Raw genomic sequence first — 21,970 nt, forward strand, 5'->3', positions numbered from 1 at the left:
CTTCTCCTCTTTCTCCTTCTCCTGCTCCTCTTTCTCCTCCTTCTCCTCCTCCTGCTCCTATTTCTCCTTTTTCTCCTCCTCCTGCTCCTCTTTCTCCTCCTTCTCCTCCTCCTTCTCCTCCTCCTTCTCCTCATCCTTCTCTTTCTCCTCTTTCTCCTTCTCCTGCTCCTCTTTCTCCTCCTTCTCCTCCTCCTGCTCTTCTTTTTCCTCCTTCTCCTCCTCCTGCTCCTCCTTCTTCTCCTCCTGCTCCACTTTCTTCTCATTCTCCTCTTTCTCCTCCTTCTCTTTCTTCTCCTTCTCCTGCTCCTCTTTCTCCTCCTTCTCCTCCTTCTCCTCCTCCTGCTCTTCTTTCTCCTCTTTCTCCTCCTCCTGCTCCTCTTTCTCCTCCTTCTCCTCCTCCTGCTCCTCTTTCTCCTCCTTCTCCTCCTTCTCCTCCTCCTGCTCCTCCTCCTCCTCCTCCTGCTCCTCTTTCTCCTCCTCCTGCTCCTCCTTCTCCTCCTCCTGCTCCTCTTTCTCCTCCTTCTTCTTCTCCTTCTCCTCTTTCTCCTCTTTCTCCTTCTCCTGCTCCTCTTTTTCCCCCTTCTCCTCCTCCTGCTCCTATTTCTCCTCCTTCTCCTCCTCCTGCTCCTCTTTCTCCTCCTTCTCCTCCTCCTTCTCCTTCTCCTGCTCCTCTTTCTCCTCCTTCTCTTTCTCCTCCTTCTCCTGCTCCTCTTTCTCCTCCTTCTCCTCCTCCTGCTCTTCTTTCTCCTCTTCCTTCTCCTCTTTCTCCTCCTTCTCCTCCTCCTGCTCCTCTTTCTTCTCATTCTCCTCTTTCTCCTCCTTCTCTGTCTCCTCCTTCTCCTCCTCCTGCTCCTCTGTCTCCTCCTCCTCTTTCTCCTCCTTCTCCTCCTCCTGCTCCTCTTTCTCCTCCTACTCCTCCTCCTGCTCTTCTTTCTCCTCCTTCTCCTCCTCCTGCTCCTCTGTCTCCTCCTCCTCCTCCTCCTGCTCCTCTGTCTCCTCCTCTTTCTCCTCCTTCTCCTCCTCCTGCTCCTCTTTCTCCTCCTACTCCTCCTCCTGCTCTTCTTTCCCCTCCTTCTCCTCCTCCTGCTCCTCTGTCTCCTCCTCCTCTTTCTCCTCCTTCTCCTCCTCCTGCTCCTCTTTCTCCTCCTTCTCCTCCTCCTGCTCCTCTTTCTCCTCCTTCTCCTCCTCCTTCTCCTCTTTCTCCTCCTCCTCCTCCTGCTCCTCTTTCTCCTCCTTCTCCTCCTCCTGCTCCTCTTTCTCCTCCTTCTCCTCCTCCTGCCCCTCTTTCTCCTCCTTGTCCTCCTGCTCCTCTTTCTCCTCCTCCTGCTCCTCTTTCTCCTCCTACTGCTCCTCTTTCTCCTCCTTCTCCTCCTCCTGCTCCACTTTCTCCTCCTTCTCCTCCTCCTGCTCCTCTTTCTCCTCCTCTTTCTCCTCTTTCTCCTCCTCCTGCTCCTCTTTCTCCTCCTACTGCTCCTCTTTCTCCTCCTTCTCCTCCTCCTGCTCCTCTTTCTCCTCCTTCTCCTCCTCCTGCTCCTCTTTCTCCTCCTTCTTCTCCTCCTGTTCCTCTTTCTCCTCCTTCTCCTCCTCCTTCTCCTCCTCCTGCTCATCTTTCTCCTCCTTCTCCTCCTCCTGCTCCTCTTTCTCCTCCTCCTGCTCCTCTTTCTCCTCCTTCTCCCCCTCCTGCTCTTCTTTCTCCTCCTTCTCCTCCTTCTGCTCCTCTTTTTCCTCCTTCTCCTCCTCCTGCGCCTCTTTCTCCTCTTTCTCCTCCTTCTCCTCTTCCTGCTCCTCCTTCTCCTCCTCCTGCTCCTCTTTCTCCTCCTTCTCCTCTTCCTGCTCCTCTTTCTCCTTTTTCTCCTCTTTCTCCTCCTCCTGCTCCTCTTTCTCCTCCTTCTCCTCCTCCTGCTCCTCTTTCTCCTCCTTCTCCTCCTCCTGCTCCTCTTTCTCCTCCTTCTTCTCCTCCTGTTCCTCTTTCTCCTCCTTCTCCTCCTCCTTCTCCTCCTCCTGCTCATCTTTCTCCTCCTTCTCCTCCTCCTGCTCCTCTTTCTCCTCCTCCTGCTCCTCTTTCTCCTCCTTCTCCTCCTCCTGCTCTTCTTTCTCCTCCTTCTCCTCCTTCTGCTCCTCTTTTTCCTCCTTCTCCTCCTCCTATTTCTCCTCCTTCTCCTCCTTCTCCTCTTCCTGCTCCTCCTTCTCCTCCTCCTGCTCCTCTTTCTCCTCCTTCTCCTCCTCCTGCTCCTCTTTCACCTCTTTCTCCTCCTTCTCCTCCTCCTCCTGCTCCTCTTTCTCCTCCTTCTCCTCCTCCTGCTCCTCTGTCTCCTCCTTCTCCTCTTTCTCTTCCTTCTCCTCCTTCTCCTCTTTCTCCTCCTCCTGCTCCTCTTTCTCCTCCTTCTCCCCCTCCTGCTCCTCTTTCTCCTCCTCCTGCTCCTCTTTCTCCTCCTTCTCCTCCTCCTGTTCCTCTTTCTCCTCCTTCTCCTCCTCCTTCTCCTCCTGCTGCTCCTCTTTCTCCTTCTCCTCCTCCTCCTGCTCCTCTTTCTCCTCCTCCTGCTCCTCTTTCTCCTCCTTCTCCTCCTCCTGCTCTTCTTTCTCCTCCTCCTCCTTCTGCTCCTCTTTTTCCTCCTTCTCCTCTTCCTGCTCTTCTTTCTCCTCCTCCTCCTTCTGCTCCTCTTTTTCCTCCTTCTCCTCCTCCTGCTCCTCTTTCTCCTCTTTCTCCTCCTTCTCCTCTTCCTGCTCCTCTTTCTCCTCTTTCTCCTCCTCCTGCTCCTCTTTCTGCTCCTTCTCCTCCTCCTGCTCCTCTTTCTCCTCTTTCTCCTCCTTCTCCTCCTCCTGCTCATCTTTCTCCTCCTTCTCCTCCTCCTGCTCCTCTTTCTCCTCCTTCTCCTCCTCCTGCTCCTCTTTCTCCTCCTCCTGCTCCTCTTTCTCCTCCTTCTCCTCCTCCTGCTCTTCTTTCTCCTCCTTCTGCTCCTCTTTTTCCTCCTTCTCCTCCTCCTGCTCTTCTTTCTCCTCCTCCTCCTTCTGCTCCTCTTTTTCCTCCTTCTCCTCCTCCTGCTCCTCTTTCTCCTCTTTCTCCTCCTTCTCCTCTTCCTGCTCCTCTTTCTCCTCTTTCTCCTCCTCCTGCTCCTCTTTCTGCTCCTTCTCCTCCTCCTGCTCCTCTTTCTCCTCTTTCTCCTCCTTCTCCTCCTCCTGCTCATCTTTCTTCTCCTCCTCCTGCTCCCCTTTCTCTTCCTCCTGCTCCTCTTTCTCCTCCTTCTCCTCCTGCTCCTCTTTCTCCTCCTTCTCCTCCTCCTGCTTCTCTTTCTCCTCCTTCTCCTCCTCCCGCTCCTCTTTCTTCTCCTTCTCCTCCTTCTCCTCCTTCTCCTCCTTCTCCTCCTCCTGCTCCTCTTTCTCCTCCTTCTCCTCCTTCTCCTCCTTCTCCTCCTTCTCCTCCTCTTTCTCCTCTTTCTCCTCCTCCTGCTCCTCTTTCTTCTCCTCCTCCTGCTCCCCTTTCTCTTCCTCCTGCTCCTCTTTCTCCTCCTTCTCCTCCTGCTCCTCTTTCTCCTCCTTCTCCTCCTCCTGCTTCTCTTTCTCCTCCTTCTCCTCCTCCTGCTCCTCTTTCTCCTCCTTCTCCTCCTTCTCCTCTTCCTGCTCCTCCTTCTCCTCCTCCTGCTCCTCTTTCTCCTCCTTCTCCTCCTTCTCCTCTTCCTGCTCCTCCTTCTCCTCCTCCTGCTCCTCTTTCTCCTCCTTCTCCTCCTCCTTCTTCTCTTTCTCCTCCTTCTCCTCCTCCTGCTCCTCTTTCTCCTCCTTCTCCTCCTCCTGCTCCTCTTTCTCCTCCTCCTGCTCCTCTTTCTCCTCCTTCTCCTCCTCCTTCTCCTCCTTCTCCTCCTGCTGCTCCTCTTTCGCCTCCTCCTGCTCCTCCTCCTTCTCCTCCTTCTCCTCCTTCTCCTACTCCTCTTTCTCCTCCCCCTGCTCCTTTTTCTCCTCCTTCTCCTGCTCCTGCTCCTCTTTCTCCTCCTCCTGCTCCTCTTTCTCCTCCTCCTGCTTCTCTTTCTTCTCCTCCTTCTCCTCCTTCTCCTGCTCCTCTTTCCCCTCCTCCTGTTCCTCCTCTTTCTCCTCCTTCTCCTCCTCTTTCTTCTCCTTCTCCTCCTTCTCCTCCTCCTGCTCTTCTTCCTTCTCCTCCTCCTGCTCCTCTTTCTCCTCCTCCTGCTCCTCTTTCTCCTCCTCTTTCTCCTCCTCCTTCTCCTCCTTCTCCTCCTCCTGCTCCTCTTTCGCCTCCTCCTGCTCCTCCTCCTTCTCCTCCTTCTCCTCCTTCTCCTCCTTCTCCTTCTCCTCTTTCTCCTGCTCCTGCTCCTCTTTCTCCTCCTCCTGCTCCTCTTTCTCCTCCTCCTGCTTCTCTTTCTTCTCCTCCTTCTCCTCCTTCTCCTGCTCCTCTTTCCCCTCCTCCTGCTCCTCCTCCTTCTCCTCCTTCTCCTTCTCCTCTTTCTCCTCCTCCTGCTCCTTTTTTTCCTCCTTCTCCTGCTCCTGCTCCTCTTTCTCCTCCTCCTGCTCCTCTTTCTCCTCCTTCTCCTCCTCCTGCTCCTCTTTCTCCTCCTTCTCCTCCTCCTGCTCCTCCTTCTCCTCCTCCTGCTCCTCTTTCTTCTCATTCTCCTCTTTCTCTTTCTCCTCCTTCTCCTCGTCCTGCTCCTCTTTCTCCTCCTTCCCCTCCTCCTGCTCCTCTTTCTCCTCCTTCTCCTCCTCCTGCTCCTCTTTCTCCTCCTTCTCCTCCTCCTGCTCCTCCTTCTCCTCCTCCTGCTTCTCTTTCTCCTCCTCCTTCTCCTCTTTCTCCTCGTTCTCCTCCTCCTGCTCCTCTTTCTTTTCATTCTCCTCTTTCTCCTCCTTCTCTTTCTCCTCCTTCTCCTCCTCCTGCTCCTCTTTCTCCTCCTTCCCCTCCTCCTGCTCCTCTTTCTCCTACTCCCCCTCCTGCTTTTCTTTCTCCTCTTTCTCCTCCTCCTGCTCCTCTTTCTCCTCCTTCTCCTCCTCCTGCTCCTCTTTCTCCTCCTTCTCCTCCTCCTGCTCCTCTTCCTCCTCCTCCTGCTCCTCTTTCTCCTCCTTCTCCTCCTCCTGTTCCTCTTTCTCCTCCTTCTCCTCCTCCTGCTCCTCTTTCTCCTCCTCTTTCTCCTCTTCCTTCTCCTCTTTCTCCTCCTTCTCCTCCTCCTGCTCCTCTTTCTTCTCATTCTCCTCTTTCTCCTCCTTCTCTGTCTCCTCCTTCTCCTCCTCCTGCTCCTCTGTCTCCTCCTCCTCTTTCTCCTCCTTCTCCTCCTCCTGCTCCTCTTTCTCCTCCTACTCCTCCTCCTGCTCTTCTTTCTCCTCCTTCTCCTCCTCCTGCTCCTCTGTCTCCTCCTCCTCCTCCTCCTGCTCCTCTGTCTCCTCCTCCTCTTTCTCCTCCTTCTCCTCCTCCTGCTCCTCTTTCTCCTCCTACTCCTCCTCCTGCTCTTCTTTCTCCTCCTTCTCCTCCTCCTGCTCCTCTGTCTCCTCCTCCTCTTTCTCCTCCTTCTCCTCCTCCTGCTCCTCTTTCTCCTCCTTCTCCTCCTCCTGCTCCTCTTTCTCCTCCTTCTCCTCCTCCTTCTCCTCTTTCTCCTCCTCCTCCTCCTGCTCCTCTTTCTCCTCCTTCTCCTCCTCCTGCTCCTCTTTCTCCTCCTTCTCCTCCTCCTGCCCCTCTTTCTCCTCCTTGTCCTCCTGCTCCCCTTTCTCCTCCTCCTGCTCCTCTTTCTCCTCCTACTACTCCTCTTTCTCCTCCTTCTCCTCCTACTGCTCCTCTTTCTCCTCCTTCTCCTCCTCCTGCTCCTCTTTCTCCTCCTTCTCCTCCTCCTGCTCCTCTTTCTCCTCCTTCTTCTCCTCCTGTTCCTCTTTCTCCTCCTTCTCCTCCTCCTGCTCATCTTTCTCCTCCTTCTCCTCCTCCTGCTCCTCTTTCTCCTCCTCCTGCTCCTCTTTCTCTTCCTTCTCCCCCTCCTGCTCTTCTTTCTCCTCCTTCTCCTCCTTCTGCTCCTCTTTTTCCTCCTTCTCCTCCTCCTGCGCCTCTTTCTCCTCTTTCTCCTCCTTCTCCTCTTCCTGCTCTTCCTTCTCCTCCTCCTGTTCCTCTTTCTCCTCCTTCTCCTCCTCCTGCTCCTCTTTCACCTCTTTCTCCTCCTTCTCCTCCTCCTGCTCCTCTTTCTCCTCCTTCTCCTCCTCCTGCTCCTCTGTCTCCTCCTTCTCCTCTTTCTCTTCCTTCTCCTCCTTCTCCTCTTTCTCCTCCTCCTGCTCCTCTTTCTCCTCCTTCTCCCCCTCCTGCTCCTCTTTCTCCTCCTCCTGCTCCTCTTTCTCCTCCTTCTCCTCCTCCTGTTCCTCTTTCTCCTCCTTCTCCTCCTCCTTCTCCTCCTGCTGCTCCTCTTTCTCCTCCTTCTCCTCCTCCTGCTCCTCTTTCTCCTCCTCCTGCTCCTCTTTCTCCTCCTTCTCCTCCTCCTGCTCTTCTTTTTCCTCCTTCTCCTTCTTCTCCTATTTCTCCTCCTTCTCCTTCTCCTGCTCTTCTTTCTCCTCCTCCTCCTTCTGCTCCTCTTTTTCCTCCTTCTCCTCCTCCTGCTCCTCTTTCTCCTCTTTCTCCTCCTTCTCCTCTTCCTGCTCCTCTTTCTCCTCTTTCTCCTCCTCCTGCTCCTCTTTCTGCTCCTTCTCCTCCTCCTGCTCCTCTTTCTCCTCTTTCTCCTCCTTCTCCTCCTCCTGCTCATCTTTCTCCTCCTTCTCCTCCTCCTGCTCCTCTTTCTCCTCCTTCTCCTCCTTCTCCTCCTTCTCCTCCTTCTCCTCCTTCTCCTCCTCTTTCTCCTCCTTCTCCTCCTCCTGCTCCTCTTTCTTCTCCTCCTCCTGCTCCTCTTTCTCTTCCTCCTGCTCCTCTTTCTCCTCCTTCTCCTCCTGCTCCTCTTTCTCCTCCTTCTCCTCCTCCTGCTTCTCTTTCTCCTCCTTCTCCTCCTCCTGCTCCTCTTTCTCCTCCTTCTCCTCCTTCTCCTCTTCCTGCTCCTCCTTCTCCTCCTCCTGCTCCTCTTTCTCCTCCTTCTCCTCCTTCTCCTCTTCCTGCTCCTCCTTCTCCTCCTCCTGCTCCTCTTTCTCCTCCTTCTCCTCCTCCTTCTTCTCTTTCTCCTCCTTCTCCTCCTCCTGCTCTTCTTTTTCCTCCTTCTCCTCCTCCTGCTCCTCTTTCTCCTCCTCCCGCTCCTCTTTCTCCTCCTTCTCCTCCTCCTGCTCATCTTTCTCCTCTTTCTCCTCCTCCTGCTCCTCTTTCTCCTCCTTCTCCTCCTCCTTCTTCTCTTTCTCCTCCTTCTCCTCCTCCTGCTCCTTTTCTCCTCCTTCTCCTCCTCCTGCTCCTCTTTCTCCTCCTCCTGCTCCTCTTTCTCCTCCTCCTCCTGCTCCTCTTTCTCCTCTTTCTCCTCCTCCTGCTCCTCTTTCTGCTCCTTCTCCTCCTCCTGCTCCTCTTTCTCCTCTTTCTCCTCCTTCTCCTCCTCCTGCTCATCTTTCTCCTCCTTCTCCTCCTCCTGCTCCTCTTTCTCCTCCTTCTCCTCCTTCTCCTCCTTCTCCTCCTTCTCCTCCTTCTCCTCCTCTTTCTCCTCCTTCTCCTCCTCCTGCTCCTCTTTCTTCTCCTCCTCCTGCTCCTCTTTCTCTTCCTCCTGCTCCTCTTTCTCCTCCTTCTCCTCCTGCTCCTCTTTCTCCTCCTTCTCCTCCTCCTGCTTCTCTTTCTCCTCCTTCTCCTCCTCCTGCTCCTCTTTCTCCTCCTTCTCCTCCTTCTCCTCTTCCTGCTCCTCCTTCTCCTCCTCCTGCTCCTCTTTCTCCTCCTTCTCCTCCTTCTCCTCTTCCTGCTCCTCCTTCTCCTCCTCCTGCTCCTCTTTCTCCTCCTTCTCCTCCTCCTTCTTCTCTTTCTCCTCCTTCTCCTCCTCCTGCTCCTCTTTCTCCTCCTTCTCCTCCTCCTGCTCCTCTTTCTCCTCCTCCTGCTCCTCTTTCTCCTCCTTCTCCTCCTCCTTCTCCTCCTTCTCCTCCTCCTGCTCCTCTTTCGCCTCCTCCTGCTCCTCCTCCTTCTCCTCCTTCTCCTCCTTCTCCTTCTCCTCTTTCTCCTCCCCCTGCTCCTTTTTCTCCTCCTTCTCCTGCTCCTGCTCCTCTTTCTCCTCCTCCTGCTCCTCTTTCTCCTCCTCTTGCTTCTCTTTCTTCTCCTCCTTCTCCTCCTTCTCCTGCTCCTCTTTCCCCTCCTCCTGCTCCTCCTCCTTCTCCTCCTTCTCCTTCTCCTCTTTTTCCTCCTCCTGCTCCTTTTTTTCCTCCTTCTCCTGCTCCTGCTCCTCTTTCTCCTCCTCCTGCTCCTCTTTCTCCTCCTTCTCCTCCTCCTGCTCCTCTTTCTCCTCCTTCTCCTCCTCCTGCTCCTCCTTCTCCTCCTCCTGCTCCTCTTTCTCCTCCTCCTTCTCCTCTTTCTCCTCCTTCTCCTCCTCCTGCTCCTCTTTCTTCTCATTCTCCTCTTTCTCTTTCTCCTCCTTCTCCTCCTCCTGCTCCACTTTCTCCTCCTTCCCCTCCTCCTGCTCCTCTTTCTCCTCCTTCTCCTCCTCCTGCTCCTCTTTCTCCTCCTTCTCCTCCTCCTGCTCCTCCTTATCCTCCTCCTGCTTCTCTTTCTCCTCCTCCTTCTCCTCTTTCTCCTCGTTCTCCTCCTCCTGCTCCTCTTTCTTCTCATTCTCCTTTATGGTTTAAACAATGTTTTATTAAATCAAACATGATACAAAAATACAACGATAAACAATAGGGACACGAACTCAAGCAAACGCTTATATTACGCGCCCTACGTAGTAGGAAAATAACGCAAATATGATGTCGGACAAGCAATACTTATCAATTGTTGAACTATCTACAAGAAGAGCATAGTTAAAGTAAATCAGAAAGAATAAGAAAAAGCTAGCAGGAGGAAGAGGGGGGAGGGTGGAGGAGGGAGGAGAAAACGGTAGGTACATATAAAAGATGAAGTTGGCAGCGCATATAAATAAGAATATACATAGTACATTACAAACCATAGTCTTGTGGCAAGTAAGCAGTAGCTCGCTAAATATACATTTGAACAATGCATATAAAATAAGGTTTGTTGGCTTGAATATGGTTACTGAGTCAAATCAACAGAAACGACCAGATTCATGGATAAACGATTGGACACTTTCAAAAACAAGCTTGTTAGTGCAAAGAGAAAGGTTTTCGCTACCATTTAACAATATTTCAACATGTCTGTAATTAACAGGAAGTGCGTTTATTGTAGACAGGCGAGCATCTACGTACAAAGGACAATGTGTCAAATAATGGTCAGCTGTTTCGTTCGGGTAGCCGCAAGCGCACTGTGGGTTTCCCTGTAGGTGGCGTTTACACATGTCAGAATTCAAATTACTCATGTTTAGGCGCATTCTGCAGTGGTGAATCTCTTCCAGTCTTTTACCACAGTAATAATAGGCAGGTACGTTATAATCAGGAGTAGATAAATAGCGTTTGAAATCGCTGATTGAGTTAGTTGTTTTGATGTTGTCTGGCAAGGTGTTCCACAGGACAGTAGTAGATGGTATAAAAGATCGACGGTATAATTCAGTTTTGCACATGGGGACTCTTCTTTCTAATGGTCTTCTATGTTGGTAGGGGTTAACATTCTCCTCTTTCTCCTCCTTCTCTTTCTCCTCCTTCTCCTCCTCCTGCTCCTCTTTCTCCTCCTTCCCCTCCTCCTGCTCCTCTTTCTCCTACTCCTCCTCCTGCTCTTCTTTCTCCTCTTTCTCCTCCTCCTGCTCCTCTTTCTCCTCCTTCTCCTCCTCCTGCTCCTCTTTCTCCTCCTTCTCCTCCTCCTGCTCCTCTTCCTCCTCCTCCTGCTCCTCTTTCTCCTCCTTCTCCTCCTCCTGTTCCTCTTTCTCCTCCTTCTCCTCCTCCTTCTCCTCCTGCTGCTCCTCTTTCTCCTCCTTCTCCTCCTCCTGCTCCTCTTTCTCCTCCTCCTGCTCCTCTTTCTCCTCCTTCTCCTCCTCCTGCTCTTCTTTCTCCTCCTTCTGCTCCTCTTTTTCCTCCTTCTCCTCCTCCTGCTCTTCTTTCTCCTCCTCCTCCTTTTGCTCCTCTTTTTCCTCCTTCTCCTCCTCCTGCTCCTCTTTCTCCTCTTTCTCCTCCTTCTCTTCCTGCTCCTCTTTCTCCTCTTTCTCCTCCTCCTGCTCCTCTTTCTGCTCCTTCTCCTCCTCCTGCTCCTCTTTCTCCTCTTTCTCCTCCTTCTCCTCCTCCTGCTCATCTTTCTCCTCCTTCTCCTCCTCCTGCTCCTCTTTCTCCTCCTTCTCCTCCTTCTCCTCCTTCTCCTCCTCTTTCTCCTCCTTCTCCTCCTCCTGCTCCTCTTTCTTCTCCTCCTCCTGCTCTTCTTTCTCCTCCTTCTGCTCCTCTTTTTCCTCCTTCTCCTCCTCCTATTTCTCCTCCTTCTCCTCCTCCTGCTCCTCTTTCTCCTCCTTCTCCTCCTCCTGCTCCTCTTTCTCCTCCTTCTCCTCCTTCTCCTCCTTCTCCTCTTCCTGCTCCTCCTTCTCCTCCTCCTGCTCCTCTTTCTCCTCCTTCTCCTCCTTCTCCTCTTCCTGCTCCTCCTTCTCCTCCTCCTGCTCCTCTTTCTCCTCCTTCTCCTCCTCCTTCTTCTCTTTCTCCTCCTTCTTCTCCTCCTGCTCCTCTTTCTCCTCCTTCTCCTCCTCCTGCTCCTCTTTCTCCTCCTCCTGCTCCTCTTTCTCCTCCTTCTCCTCCTCCTTCTCCTCCTTCTCCTCCTCCTGCTCCTCTTTCGCCTCCTCCTGCTCCTCCTCCTTCTCCTCCTTCTCCTCCTTCTCCTTCTCCTCTTTCTCCTGCTCCTGCTCCTTTTTCTCCTCCTTCTCATGCTCCTGCTCCTCTTTCTCCTCCTCCTCTTTCTCCTCCTCCTGCTTCTCTTTCTTCTCCTCCTTCTCCTCCTTCTCCTGCTCCTCTTTCCCCTCCTCCTGCTCCTCCTCCTTCTCCTCCTTCTCCTCCTTCTCCTCCTTCTCTTTCTCTCTCTCTCTCCTCCTCCTGCTCCTTTTTTCCTCCTTCTCCTGCTCCTGCTCCTCTTTCTCCTCCTCCTGCTCCTCTTTCTCCTCCTTCTCCTCCTCCTGCTCCTCTTTCTCCTCCTTCTCCTCCTCCTGCTCCTCCTCCTGCTCCTCTTTGTCCTCCTCCTTCTCCTCTTTCTCCTCCTTCTCCTCCTCCTGCTCCTCTTCTTCTCATTCTCCTCTTTCTCTTTCTCCTCCTTCTCCTCCTTCTGCTCCTCTTTTTCCTCCTTCTCCTCCTCCTGCTCCTCTTTCTCCTCCTTCTCCTCCTCCTGCTCCTCTTTCTCCTCCTTCTCCTCCTCCTGCTCCTCCTTCTCCTCCTCCTGCTTCTCTTTCTCCTCCTCCTGCTCCTCTTTCTCCTCCTTCTCCTCCTCCTGCTCCTCTTTCTTCTCATTCTCATCTTTCTGCTCCTTCTCTTTCTCCTCCTTCTCCTCCTCCTGCTCCTCTTTCTCCTCCTTCCCCTCTTCCTGCTCCTCTTTCTCCTACTCCTCCTCCTGCTCCTCTTTCTCCTCCTCCTGCTCCTCTTTCTCCTCCTTCTCCTCCTCCTGCTCCTCTTTCTCCTCCTTCTCCTCCTCCTGCTCCTCTTCCTCCTCCTCCTGCTCCTCTTTCTCCTCCTCCTCCTTCTCCTCTTTCTCCTCCTTCTCTTCCTCCTGCTCCTCTTTCTCCTCCTCCTGCTCCTCTTTCTCCTCCTCCTGCTCCTCTTTCTCCTCTTCCTTCTCCTCCTTCTCCTCCTCCTGCTCCTCTTTCTCCTCCTTCTCCTCCTCCTGCTCCTCTTCCTCCTCCTCCTGCTCCTCTTTCTCCTCCTTCTCCTCCTCCTTCTCCTCTTTCTCCTCCTTCTCCTCCTCTTTCTCCTGCTTCTCCTCCTCCTGCTCGTCTTTCTCCTCCTTCTCCTCCTAATGCTCCTCTTTCTTCTCCTCCTCCTCCTCCTCTTTCTGCTCCTTCTCCTCCTCCTCCTCCTCCTTTTCCTCCTTCTCCTCCTCCTCCTCTTTCTCCTCCTTCTCCTCCTCCTTTTCCTCCTCCTTCTCCTCTTTCTCCTCCTTCTCCTCCTCCTGCTCCTCTTTCTCCTCCTTCTCCTCCTCCTGCTCCTTTTTCTCCTCCTTCTCCTCCTCCTTCTCCTCTTTCTCCTGCTTCTCCTCCTCCTGCTCGTCTTTCTCCTCCTTCTCCTCCTTCTGCTCCTCTTTCTCCTCCTTCTCCTCCTCCTGCTCTTCTTTTTCCTCCTTCTCCTTCTTCTCCTATTTCTCCTCCTTCTCCTCCTCCTGCTCCACTTTCTTCTCATTCTCCTTCTCCTTCTTCTCCTCCTCCTGCTCCTCTTTCTCCTCCTTCTCCTCCTCCTGCTCCTCTTTCTCCTCCCCCTGCTCCTCTTTCTCCTCCTTTTGCTCCTCTTTCTCCTCCTCCTTCTCCTCCTCCTGCTCCTCTTTCCCCTCCTCCTGCTCATCCTCCTTCTCCTCCTTCTCCTTCTCCTCTTTCTCCTCCTTCTGCTCCTTTTTCTCTTCCTTCTCCTGCCCCTGCTCCTCTTTCTCCTCCTCCTACTCCTCTTTCTCCTCCTTCTCCTCCTCCTGCTCCTCTTTCTCCTCCTTCTCCTCCTCCTGCTCCTCTTTCTCCTCCTTCTCCTCCTCCCGCTCCTCCTTCTCCTCCTCCAGCTCCTCTTTCTCCTCCTCCTTCTCCTCTTTCTTCTCCTTCTCCTCCTCCTGCTCCTCTTTCTTCTCATTCTCCTCTTTCTCCTCCTTCTCTTTCTCCTCCTTCTCCTCCTCCTGCTCCTCCTTCCCCTCCTCCTGCTCCTCTTTCTCCTCCTTCTCCTCCTCCTGCTCCTCTTTCTCCTCCTCCTGCTCGTCTTTCTCCTCCTCCTTCTCCTCTTTCTCCTCCTTCTCCTCCTCCCGCTCCTCCTTCTCCTCCTCCTGCTCCTCTTTCTTCTCCTCCTTCTCTTTCTCCTCCTTCTCCTCCTCCTGCTCCACTTTCTTCTCATTCTCCTCTTTCTCCTCCTTCTCTTTCTTCTCCTTCTCCTCCTCCTGCTCCACTTTCTCCTCCTTCCCCTCCTCCTGCTCCTCTTTCTCCTCCTTCTCCTCCTCCTGCTCTTCTTTCTCCTCTTTCTCCTCGTCCTGCTCCTCTTTCTCCTCCTTCTCCTCCTCCTTCTCCTCTTTCTCCTCCTCCTTCTCCTCTTTCTCCTCCTTCTCCTTCTCCTTCTCCTCTTTCTCCTCCTTCTCCTCCTCCTGCTCCTCTTTCTTCTCATTCTCCTCTTTCTCCTCCTTCTCTTTCTCCTCCTTCTCCTCCTCCTGCTCCTCTTTCTCCTCCTTCCCCTCCTCCTGCTCCTCTTTCTCCTCCTTCTCCTCCTCCTGCTCTTCTTTCTCCTCTTTCTCCTCCTCCTGCTCCTCTTTCTCCTCCTTCTCCTCCTCCTTCTCCTCTTTCTCCTCCTCCTTCTCCTCTTTCTCCTCCTTCTCCTCCTCCTTCTCCTCTTTCTACTCCTTCTCTTCCTCCTGCTCCTCTTTCTCCTCTTTCTCCTCCTCCTGCTCCTCTTTCTCCTCCTCCTGCTCCTCTTTCTCCTCCTCCTTCTCCTCCTTCTCCTCCTCCTTCTCCTCTTTTTCCTGCTTCTCCTCCTCCTGCTTCTCCTCCTGCTCTTCTTTCTCCTCTTTCTCCTCCTTCTGCTCCTCTTTCTCCTCCTTCTCCTCCTCCTGCTCCTCTTTCTGCTCCTTCTCCTCCTCCTGCTCCTCTTTCTCCTCCTTCTCCTCTTTCTCCTCCTGCTCCTCTTTCTCCTCCTTCTACTCCTCTTTCTATCCCTCCTTTTCCTCTTTCTCCTCCTCCTTCTCCTCTTTCTCCTCTTCCTCCTCCTCCTCCTCCTCCTCCCCCTCCTCCTACTCTTCAAGCTACAAGGAGATGTTAGGTCCCGGGATGACCGTAGCGGAGACAGGACGGTCGCTGGAGGCTTGCTTGCAAATGAGAAGATTTTCGCTTCAATTTCCCCGCGCTGCTCCTTCAAATCCGCCATTTCCCGTGAGGGATTCTGCCCGAGCGGGCATGTCTCTGTCTCTGTGTCGCACGTCTTTCTGTCTCCCTTTCTCTGTCTCTGTATGTGTCTATATGTCTGTCTGTCTGTCTGTCTGTCTCTGTCTCTGTCTCTCTCTCTCTCTCTCTCTCTCTCTCTCTCTCATATCTCTCTCTCATATCTCTCTCTCTCTCTCAGTGTCTGTCTGTCACGCTCTCTTTCTATCTCTCACTGTCTCTGTCTCTCTGTATCTGTCTCTCTCTGTCTGTCTGTCTGTCTGTCTCTCTCTCTCTCTCTCTCTCTCTCTGTCTCTGTCTCTCTCTCTCTCTCTCAAATCTCTCTGCCCCCCTCTCTCTCCCTCTCCCCCCCCCCCCCCCAACCTTCCCCCTAACTCTCCACCCACCCATCCCCCAAACTCTATTCCTTTGCCTTTTTGGCCTTGCTCTGCTTCCGAGCCTCTTTGGTCCCTTTCCTGTTGTAATCCCGAGCCGTGGTGGCACGATGACTCAGTGGTGGGACACTTTTCTCTCTGACAGCCCCCCGCCTCAAGGTGCTCGCATTTTACGGCTTTACGGACAGGGGGTTGGAGGGGGGGGGGTGAATTCGGTCACTTGGGAGATAGTGATTTGGGAATGGAGGCCAAGATTATTTTGATTTTTTTTTTTTTTTTTGGGGGGGGGGGGGAGGTGAGGTGGAGTGAGGAGGGGCAGGCACTGGTTGTTCGCAGAAGGAATAAATTTCAAAGTACGCACTCACAACATACACACAAACACACACACGCTTGTGTGCACGCACACACCGTCGCACGCATACACACACACGCGCAAGAAAACACACATACAAATATACGCTCCCAGACACACGCACAAACGTTGACATGCAGATGTGATTGATATTGAAGGAATATATTACCCAATATTGACGGACTGTGTGATGATATCTTCTGCTATGGTCTGTTGAGACAGTGATATCAAAATCGAGACCGGAGGTCGAGATTTTGATATCACTGTCGAAACAGACCAATAGCAGAAGATATCATCACACAGTCAGTCAATGTTAGATATATTGCTAATTCTCTGGACATTTTGTATTTACTGTAAAGAAATTACAAAAGTATTTGTCTCAGTTTTGGCTGTTCCATATCCCTCCCTCTGATTATTATTTCTTTTTGTTCCCTCTTTTCTTGTACTTTTCAGTATTTTAAAATGTCTTTCCTATCAAAAAGTCTTTAGTCACTTGCTCAACTAAATTCTGGAATAATTACATTTTCATATATATTTGTTTGTTTTTAAATTTAGGTGTTTTTGTTTTTGAAGTGGGGAAGCAATAAAGAGGTCGTCGATATCAAAACTGATATCGACGGAAATGTCGTCGATATCACTTTTGCACTGAGCTCAGTTTTGCCCAATTGACCAATGGAAATACACGTAATATATGACATAGCAATATATTTGCATAGACATGCAGACATGAGGATATTTTGCCAGCTGAACGACCTGCAGACAAACAGACATGCATCCTCCTATTCTCATTAAAAAGACCCCGAAATTTGACTCCAAGAATATTTTGCTAATATTTAGTCTGTGATGATATCAGAATGTGTTGAAACAAGTGTGAAAAAGATTAGAGAAATCAATCGGACAGACTTTATGATACAGAATGTTTTTCGCTCTCAACATGATCCGGGTCTCCCAGGTCATTTAGGCCTTGACCGTTCCGACACTTTTACATCGGCAAAAACACAAGTACACCTACATTAACCTGACATTACTGGTATACATACATAGAAACATTGATTTAATAATTGCAACAGATAAAGACTTATCAAAAGAATGGGGGGAAAATTGTGAGCGAGAGAAAGAGGGAGAGACACACATGCACACAAACATACAAACGCACGCACGTTTACGTCCTAATGCAAATGATATCACTAGCATATCATAATTCAGTTTAAACTTTCTGAAGGTACACTTATATACATCTATTTTCGGGCGGATTGAGAACACATCGAAACAGCGTTCACGTTTACATATCGCTTAACATGCATATTTTTCAGAGTATGATCACTTTTGCCTCTTCTGATGCCATTGGTTTGTAGCTTTTGATATGTGTTTGTGTGGACTCGGCGCGGCATTGTGTAGTTTTTTGGTTAAAATCAATCGGATGCTCTAGGAAATATGTTCATGCGAATCGAGAAACTGATCTAATTTTAGTCTACCATGTGTGTGTGTGTGTGTGTGTGTGTGTGTGTGTGTGTGTGTGTGTGTGTGTGTGTGTGTGTGTGTGTGTGTGAGAGAGTGCGTACGTACGTACGTGCGTACGTTCGTGCATGCGTGCGTGCGTGTATGCCGCGGTGGGCGCGCGCGTGTGTGCTTTTCTTTCTTTTATTTCATATTTGACGCAAGTTCAACACTTTTCAAAGCAACTACAGAGAATCTGCGACAGAGCATCAGTCAGATTTTCGGGGCAATGACAGCAAAGTCGATACAATGCTCGCAAAGCAACAGCCCGCCACCATCCTGGGACCCTGGGAACAATCTGGCCCGCTCGTAAGACAGAGCTTCCATCCCGGCCCCTTTGAATATTTGATGACTTCTCCCTCTGGCAATTTTCTTATGACATTGCCCATAACCCCCGTTAAATAACTACTGGCCAGCGAGCCACCGTGTTCCTGTCGGCCGGTGGAGGACTTGGGATTATTTGGTGTCTTTGCCGGCGGAAAAGCGATGCCAGAAATCCTGAGTGGAGGAAAAAAGGGAAGATGCGGTATGGGGGAGTTTATTAGGCTTGTGCACGGAAGATGCGTTTATGTTACTCTTGTCCATGAAAAGGTCTTCGGGCTGGAGGTTTTGTGTGCTGCGATATAGTCACTTTTAGTGACCCTCGGAGTCTAATGTCATCAATTTTGTATTATTTACACATGAGCTTAAGTTAAGGTAGGTCATAGTTTTAGAAGTACAGCTCCACTTCCATCTCAGTGAGTGAACTTCCGTTTGGTGCTGTCGGCTAGCCAGTGATGTTTTGATAGATTCAGATACGACAGCATTTTGACAAATAGGCAGGCTTCTTTTCTACGGTGTATTTGTCTGTTTTGAACACTGTGGACTCAGAGCTGAAGAGAATAGTGCGTCTTTCAAGGCGAAGTCCTTCCTGTGTAAACAATAAAATTCGACACATCATCTCAGGTCTGGCAAAGCTTTTACATGGGATGAGACCATCCCGCCACTTGGACACACACCAAAACTCAACAGTCTGGATGTTCTCTGTGCAGAGTGGGTTTATGTTGATTTAATGAATTCATTTCTTAGCAGACACTGGTGGCTTATTATGAAATTAATGTATCTACACACTCAAATCTCACTCTGGACAGGAAGCAGTTATTGTGTTGATTTATTGTATGTGTCCAAGGGGAGGAATAGTCTTATCCCGTGTCCAAACCTGGCAGACTTAAGATGGCGAGTCCAACAGTTTTCACGGGAAGGCCTCGACTGTGCCTTTGATCAATACTTCCCGTTTTACAATCAGGTTACCGGACAAGCAAGCTAGGTGACTTGAAAATTCAAGGTCAATGTTAATTACATTCTCCAAACCGCCGAGACAGCCATCTGTTTTCGGGTTTGATTACGTTAGAAGAATTACGTTCTCTTTACTCTGTACGTTGAAGAAGAATTGCGAGCTCTGTGCGTCCCGCTTCTCATCATTAAAACTGTTGTCAAATTGTCTCGCTTTGAATATAAGTGCATCACAACAGGAAAATATCTTCCAACTCTTTTGTGTCACTGTAGTATTAAATAAACACTCATCACACGAGTGTGTCGCGATCATGGAGAATCACATTTATGTATCGATTACAATGCCTATTGTGTGTGCTCTTCTTTATTCTTTTTCTTTCTATTCTTCCACAGCTTTTTGCTTCTTTATTTTCCTCCCCCCCCCCCCCCCCCCAAACCACCTTCCACCCCCACATAAGGGAACTGTGATCAAGGAGAGTCTTCACGTGTAGAAATGGATAACTACGCTTTTTGCGTATTTTTCTTCTGTCTGTTTGGGGTTGGTTTTTATATGTCCCCTTCGTCTTTTCCTCCTCCTCCTCCTCCTCAGTCTGTTTCTTCTTTTTACATTTAGTCAAGTTTTGACTAAATGTTTTAACATAGAGGGGGAATCGAGACGAGGGTCGTGGTGTATGTGTGTGTGTGTGTGTGTGTGTGTGTGTGTGTGTGTGTGTGTGTGTGTGTGTGTGTCTGTGTCTGTGTCTGTGTCTGTGTCTGTGTGTCTGTGTGTCTGTGCGTGTGTGTGTGTAGAGCGATTCAGACTAAACTACTGAACCGATCTTTATGAAATTTTACATGAGAGTTCCTGGGTATGAAATCCCCAGACGTTTTTTTCATTTTTTCGATAAATGTCTTTTATGACGTCATATCCGGCTTTTTGTAAAAGTTGAGGCGGCACTGTCACACCTTCATTTTTCAATCAAATTGATTGAAATTTTGGACAAGCAATCTTCGACAAAGGCCGGACTTTTGTATTGCATTTCAGCATGGAGGCTTAAAAATTAATTAATGATTTTGGTCATTAAAAATCAGAAAATTGTAATTAAAATTATGTTTTTATAAAACGATTCAAAATTACTTTTATTTTATTCTTCATCATGTTCTGATTCCAAAAACATATAAATATGTTATATTCGGATTAAAAAAAAGCTCTGAAAATTAAAAATATAAAAATTATGATTAAAATTAAATTTCCGAAATCGTTTTAAAAACAATTTCATCTTATTCCTTGTCGGTTCCTGATTCCAAAAACATATAGATATGATATGTTTGGATTAAAAACACGCTCAGAAAGTTAAAACGAAGAGAGGTACAATAAAGCGTGCTATGCAGCACAGCGCAACCGCTACCGCGCTGAACAGGCTCGTCACTTTCACTGCCTTTTGCACTAGCGGCGGACTACGGTCATTGTGAAAAAATGCAGTGCGTTCAGTTTCATTCTGTGAGTTCCACAGCTTGACTAAATGTAGTAATTTCGCCTTACGCGACTTGTTTTTCCTTCTCCTCCTCCTTCTTCTTGCTTTATCCCTCCCCCCTCTATTCCTCTCCCTACCCCCCCCCCCCCTCCCCTCTTCTCTCAAATTCTAAATTCCAGAGGCTGACTCCGCTGTTCCTCCCTGCCAGGCCCGGACGGCGAGTAAGGGGCAATAACCATGCAAATGAAGGGAGGTAATCAGATTGCGCGCGGCAGACGCCAGGCGTCCCGAATGCAGATGGACCAGATGGGAACGGCCCGCTCGGTCACGTGGGTCCGCCCTGCGCATGCGCATCCCAGGCCCTGTCCTAGCCCGATCCCGGTATTCATCAGGACCGAAGAAGGCCGTGAATTCATTTGCCCCAAAACGTAATTCAATTTCAGGGCAAGTAAGCGCTTTAATGAGGTGCGGAACAGCGAAGGCAGTCGGTATGGGAGGCAGTCCCCCGAGCAGCCAGAGTTAGCCCCCTTGTTCTCACTCCAGCCTTCCCGGCATCCTCTTCTTCCTTCCCATCGACACTCTCGACTTCCGGAGTTGGTGCACGTCCCGCAGCGAAGTTTTCTTTTTCATCTTTATTCCGCGGGTCAGAGGGGTGTCTGCTTTGAAATTTGAGGTTCTTTTGGTGGGTTGCATGAGAGAACTCAAATTCCAAGCTCAAACGGTTCGACTTTACTCTAAAGCTTGCTCTGTTAAGAATCCGCAAAGCACGAAACGAAGTCGGGGTGCATGAGCCGTCTTTAGGGCCGACTCAACAGAGAAAGAGGGCAAGTCGACGTTGTCGACCTACTTAGAGCGTTAGTGGGAGATTCCATGACGTCACGGGAAATGTGGTCAGCAACAGCCAATGCAAACTGCAGTCTAGTAGGTTCGCGGGAAAAGGGCGCATCAGAGACCGTCTGTTACACAATAATGTACTCTGCGGCATCTGGGCGCATTCAAGCATGCACACAGGAAGCGCGCGCTCATACCAACACAGGAGATGCCGTGTGTAGTACAAAGTAGAGCGTACGGCGTTATAGTACTATTTTGTGCATTGTGCATGTTGGATCGAGTAGAAGAAAAATAAAGATTGTCTTCTTGATCTTGAATCGCTCTCTACTGAAAAGGTAAACATCGACCAAAAATTAAAAAAAGTAAATAAAAAGTTAAAAATACAGTAATTACAAAAAACCACGAATTATATCAAAATAAAAACTGAAGTAAAAACAAAATAGAAGAAAAAGAAACCAAAGTCATATAATGTGAGATTAAAAAATAAATAATAAATAAATAAATAAGATTAAATAAATAAAATTTTAAAAATCAAATAATAAAACACTTATAACACTTATAGAGACAGCATTAGGTAACAAAAGATGATTTCTAACAAATAAGAAAAAGACAACAAAATATAAATATATTAATGATTGAATAAATAAATACATATTTCAACATATAAAAAAATAAAAAATGATTTCACCCTAAAGAAAACAAAAACAAAAACCTTTTGGTTGCCGGGCACAGATGAAGTAAACAAGAAAGTTGTCTAACTCCGTCGCGTTGGTGCGACCTATTTTAGCACCAAATGATAAAAGGTTTTAAAAAATCATCTTGCAAGCGGCCACTGGCTGGTTAAGTCTGTTATCTCTGCCAAGCTCAGCGTTAAGCCTGGGGGGGGAGCAGGCTCAAAGTTAAGCAAGAAACGCTGTGCTCAACGAACGTAAGACCGCTCATGCATCCCGGTTTTCGCGCTTTCGGCGTAAAGTCAACCATCTCAACTTTGAGCACATTTCCGTCCAGCTTAAGTCGTCTCATGCAACCCATCCCTGCTCGCTTTTTTTGTGTTGAGGATGTTGTGAGCGAGTCAGAGGAGTGGCAGGGAGGGGGGGGGGGGGGGTTGACATGTTTCTGCTAAAAATAAAAGTAATTTCAATGACCGCCGGCGAGGGAGTTGCAAAGGCTAAATAGTATGTCATGGAGGGGGGCAGTTGAAGCTGAAGAAAAGTCATATGATATGAACATTCTCGGCTTCAATTAAAACGGAATACCCCCACCTCCACCTCCATCGTTGCAGGGAGCGCTCGTGACCCCAAAGTGTGTTAAAGGATGTACGTACATCTGATCATTTGTCGTTTGCATTGTGGCCTGTGGGTCTGGCTAAGCTTGCATTCATTTCAAGGCACGGTCCTTACTGTGAAAACACTCTGCTCACTCGTTCCGATCTGCCCAATTAGTTATATTATTTCCATCATTATAATCGTCCTATAGTCTGTAACAGATTTCAAGAGAAAAATACGAAACGAAATCAAAATTCGAAGTACCAGGGGTTTGTGAATGGGCAAAACCTGTTAAGTCAAGCTGTATGCTACGAAGGCGACCCTTTCGGTGTGATTTTCCCATTCAGTCTTCCGTTCTATACTATTTCCCATAACTACAGACGGTTGTGGGTTCCTCCATTGTACGTGAATCAGGACCATTTGTTCATCTATTGGAAATAGTCATTCATCAATCAACCACGTGACTGTAGTAGATTCTAGTAATTGTGTTTCTGTCCAAATGAACATACGTACGTTTGACCAAATGAACAGCGTAAGTGGCCCTTCGAGATACAATGGAATGCTTTAACTTAAAATAAAGTGTCCCTTTTAGAAATGGTCATGCCAGTCGACAGTTAACGTGAGTTGAATTAATGAGGTCGTTAACTCTTTGTGGACAGCCGCGGAGTCCGGAATAATCCAGAATACGTCATTCACTTACAAGGGTTTATATAAGTCAGCTGAATATTAGGCTTAAGGCGGTCCTCAGTTGAGCCCGAACTCGACTTTGCAAAGACTACGCGAAGTATTTGTTACCGAAGTCTCCAAGCGGCCAGCTTCGCGAAGTATACTTTGCGTAGTCGACTTAAAGACAGGCTTAAAGGCCATCCTTAATTAAGGCTGCCCTTAATAGACGAAT

General features: G+C 49.7%; 1 protein-coding gene across 1 annotated transcript; it reads right to left on the reverse strand.

Moving 5' to 3' along the window:
• Window positions 1-3,915: 3,915 nt before the first annotated feature.
• Window positions 3,916-21,081, reverse strand: LOC138967790 (cilia- and flagella-associated protein 251-like). The gene is made up of 7 exons (XM_070340447.1): window positions 21,070-21,081; window positions 12,299-12,538; window positions 10,767-10,895; window positions 9,943-10,133; window positions 9,009-9,039; window positions 8,019-8,156; window positions 3,916-4,140 (listed from the first exon to the last, which is right to left on the reverse strand). Exons 1-7 carry the CDS (start codon window positions 21,079-21,081, stop codon window positions 3,916-3,918), a joined length of 966 nt encoding a protein of 321 aa, XP_070196548.1.
• Between the last annotated feature and the right edge of the window lie 889 nt (window positions 21,082-21,970).

This window comes from Littorina saxatilis, linkage group LG5 (assembly GCF_037325665.1).
Source record: "Littorina saxatilis isolate snail1 linkage group LG5, US_GU_Lsax_2.0, whole genome shotgun sequence".
Classification (NCBI taxonomy): Eukaryota; Metazoa; Mollusca; class Gastropoda; order Littorinimorpha; family Littorinidae; genus Littorina; species Littorina saxatilis.